The sequence below is a fragment of the Verticillium alfalfae genome, genomic scaffold (assembly GCF_000150825.1).
Source record: "Verticillium alfalfae VaMs.102 supercont1.11 genomic scaffold, whole genome shotgun sequence".
NCBI lineage: Eukaryota > Fungi > Ascomycota > Sordariomycetes > Glomerellales > Plectosphaerellaceae > Verticillium > Verticillium alfalfae.
The window spans coordinates 98,661-101,330 of NW_003315028.1; the positions used below are offsets into that span (position 1 = coordinate 98,661).

Genomic DNA, 2,670 nt, shown 5'->3' on the forward strand with positions numbered 1-2,670 from the left:
AGGAATCTTTTGGCAGAGAAGGGGACAAATCAGCAGATCAAAGCTGTGAACGAGGAGCACAGCTCCAGGGGTCACGTGGCCCTGAAGATGCCGACCAGCTCGAGGATGAAGTAGCCACATCAGGTATTTCATCCAGGCGAAAGCATACCTCGTGGGCATGTTTCTCTGAAATTCTCGGTGCAACTCCCTGAGAGCTTTCTATCAGGCGCTGTGACCACCAGAGAAGAGGATATCGGAGCGTCCAGTACTCCAGACAGGAGCACCAAATATCACCAACGACCCATACATCAGTGACGGCAAGAACGGTGCCAGAGCGCGTGTGCCGACGCGTTCGACGCGTCCTGCGCCCCTGAGCTTCTTTACCGTCCCTTCTACATGGGCATCAAACATCTGCCCCTAACCAACAACACTTTCAATCATCCTATTATTCACCAAAACATTCTTCGTACCAGCACCACACACCTTTCGTCTTTCATCAAAGCACGGCCCACTACAGCATCTCCAGAAGATGGAAGTCCCTCGTTGTCTGATGTTTCTCCTGGTTCTCTTCGCCGCTGTGAATGCAGGCCATGGGGGACACGGCCGACCTCGCGCGGCGCTGATCGCCCTCGCCAGCGACAACGACGTCGACGGCATGGTCTCCAGCATGCGCGACGTCGAGATCGGCTTCAACAGTGCCCACGAATACGACTGGTGCTTCTTCAGCACCGCCGAGCTCTCGGTCTCGTTCAAGGAAGCCGTCTCCAATGCCACACCCGCCGTCTGCACTTTCGATGTCATCCCGGCCTCGCACTGGTCTATGCCTGTCTGGATCGACGCCAAGCGCTTCCGGGACAACCATGCTCTCTTCTAGGGGAAGAGTTGCGAGGGCCCTGACGTCGCTGTTCACCACCATCAGGCACGCTGGCATGCTGGTCTGTTCGCCCGCGAGAGTCGCCTCAAATTCTACGACTTCTTCTGGAAGGTCCAAGCCGGTGTAAGTGGCGTGACTGCCGCCGCGCAGTTGTCTTAGATGCACCGTCTTTGCTGACACGGAAGTGTAGTCTCGTTATACCTTTGACTTCAGGTTTGATCCTTTCCGTGCCATGCGCGACAGCAACCGTATCTATGGCCGCAGCAGGATGGATCTCGGCGACGTCGACGCCTCAAAGAGTCTGTACCAGACGGCAACGCAGTTCATCAAGAAGAACCCTACCATTGTCGAGCCTACCGCTGACATCAGTTGGGTCCTGGGTCCGAAGAAAAACGAGCTTGTCAAGCAATACGCTCTCGAAACACCTGAAAGCACGCGAATCGTTATGTCTGAGGCTGCAGCCCTGGGACACCAAGATGATGCTGAATCTCTTGAGCTCAGTTTCCCCTGCAGAAACCAACATCAGGCCCCTTTTCAGAGCACCATCCGTGCAAACAAGCAAACCTGTCCCACGTCAGGCCCCCTCGAGATGGGCAGCCTGGCCTTCTTCCGCGGGCCGTCGTTCTCGCGGTTCTTCGACCATCTCGACGCCGACGGAACCTTCTACTACAACCATCTCGGTCGCAGTCCTGTGTCGCCCCTCAGTGCGGCCCTCCTCGCACCAGACGCCCTCTGGCTGCTTGACGATGATGCTTCTTGCCGCGCCGGCACCACGACCGTCTACGACACTCCGCCACCCGTCGATCCCTCTTACGAGGTGCCTTTTCTGGCGAGCCTCATATGCGGTGACTATTTTGCATGGACCGCAAGCTACCTGGCCGGGCTGGACGACTACAGCGTGCTGTGGAGGCAGTACTGGGATCTCCTCGCTAGGGACTTCAACCAGCAGGCCGTCGGCTTCAAGCAGCATCAGGGGTTCACTCATAAGGGTGATATCGGCAACAAGGCTCTGACCTTTTTGAACGAGACCCTCTGATGATTTGCTTCTGGGATTGGTCTGCTGGTACAGACAAACAGTGGCCGAGCATCATAGTTAACCGTCCATGGGGAACGACCGACGCCGAAAGAAATCGGGCGATGATGCTCCCTTGCTTGTATTCAAGAAACATACCTGGTAGACCTGCAGATCAATCAACAATTGCCTCCTTACCGACACATCGAAGCCTGTTTCTGCTTCGTAGCCCCTTTTCGGCAACACGGCCAGTGTCAAACAATTACAGAGCCATGTGACATGCCGCAAGAGTAGCCACAGCGCAAGACCACGAATGTCCTGTGTCATGTATTCATTATCGCTATCTATCACCCCTTACCGCGCTGTGCCATGGGGAGCTTCCAACTCCTGGTACCCGTCAACAGGACCTGACTGCCACCCCATGCCCTCATACTTGGTCTTCGACGACGGGCTCACGATGGGCACACCGTGTGCCTCCACAGCTCCGCGTCCGTGCAGCTCTGACGCCTCGGCCGGACCCCGTCCCCAGGCTCCCTGAAGCTCCGTCGGCGGCGACTGGTGGTTCCCAGGCGCCTCAACGGCGTCGCCTTCCACGTCTGCTCGTGCAGCTCGATCGCCGTGGGCGAGAGCATTCTCTTCCTTGCCTGTGTGGAAGTGCGGGCTTCCAGGGGCGTCGGTGGGCGATCCAGCTTCCGAAGCAGCAACGGCCGTCGCCGCCGCCTTTCTCCTCCGCCGGATCAGGATCCAAGCCAGCACGCCGATGAGGATGACACCGCCCACGCCGCCGCCAACACCACCCGCAATG

General features: G+C 57.6%; 1 protein-coding gene across 1 annotated transcript; it reads left to right on the forward strand.

The window, feature by feature from the left end:
* Nucleotides 1–529: 529 nt before the first annotated feature.
* VDBG_07863 (glycolipid 2-alpha-mannosyltransferase) lies at nucleotides 530–1,889 on the forward strand (the record flags this gene model as incomplete). The annotated part of the gene is made up of 3 exons (XM_003001558.1): nucleotides 530–805; nucleotides 899–976; nucleotides 1,044–1,889. The coding sequence occupies 3 exons, from the start codon at nucleotides 530–532 to the stop codon at nucleotides 1,887–1,889; spliced, it is 1,200 nt and encodes a 399-aa protein (XP_003001604.1).
* Nucleotides 1,890–2,670: the final 781 nt, after the last annotated feature.